The 527-nt window shown below is 32.3% G+C and overlaps 1 protein-coding gene across 1 annotated transcript in view; it reads right to left on the bottom strand.

Annotated features, from left to right (window-relative positions):
* Window positions 1–527, bottom strand: part of LOC119590714 — a 57,714-nt gene that overhangs the window by 5,426 nt on the left and 51,761 nt on the right. Inside the window, 1 exon segment of the mRNA XM_037939401.1 lies at window positions 197–331. Within this exon segment, the coding sequence (XP_037795329.1) occupies window positions 197–331 (135 nt within the window).

Here is a 527-nt window from a genome sequence, read left to right as displayed (position 1 = left end):
AAGAACGATCTATCATATCCATTAAAAAATCAGATGTATCTACCTATCAATTAAAAACAAAATTAGGGCAAATGTTATACAAGAAAATAATTCAATCTATCCCATCCAACAGAATTAACATATGAAGTTCAGAGCACAAAATGTGCATTTTTTAAAAGAGAACTTTAAAGGGCTCCCCAATTCTACATAGACCTACCTGCACGTTCATTTGTAACAGGATGACGTTCATATAAAGTAGTCGAAAGACCGTAGGCACGTTGGTGTGGTCGATTCCAGTTAAGAAGACCAGCAATTTCCTCTGTTTCACTTCTTTTAAGGTCTGGGTCAGGAACTGAATGTGTGGAAATACAATATATTAACAAATATCTCAACAATGGTTAAACATAATGATTGCATGAATACATGACAGCTTATCAAAATCCAATATTTCATATAATCACAATACACTGCAAGATAATTAGCTAGATAAGCATCAAGATTAATTCATAACAGATTAACTGAAAGTCTAATTAAACTAATCTAAGCAA

The sequence above is a fragment of the Penaeus monodon genome, chromosome 27 (genome assembly GCF_015228065.2).
Source record: "Penaeus monodon isolate SGIC_2016 chromosome 27, NSTDA_Pmon_1, whole genome shotgun sequence".
Classification (NCBI taxonomy): domain Eukaryota; kingdom Metazoa; phylum Arthropoda; class Malacostraca; order Decapoda; family Penaeidae; genus Penaeus; species Penaeus monodon.
The sequence above is the reverse complement of the archived record's forward strand: the minus strand, read 5'-3'. Positions and strand labels throughout refer to the sequence as shown.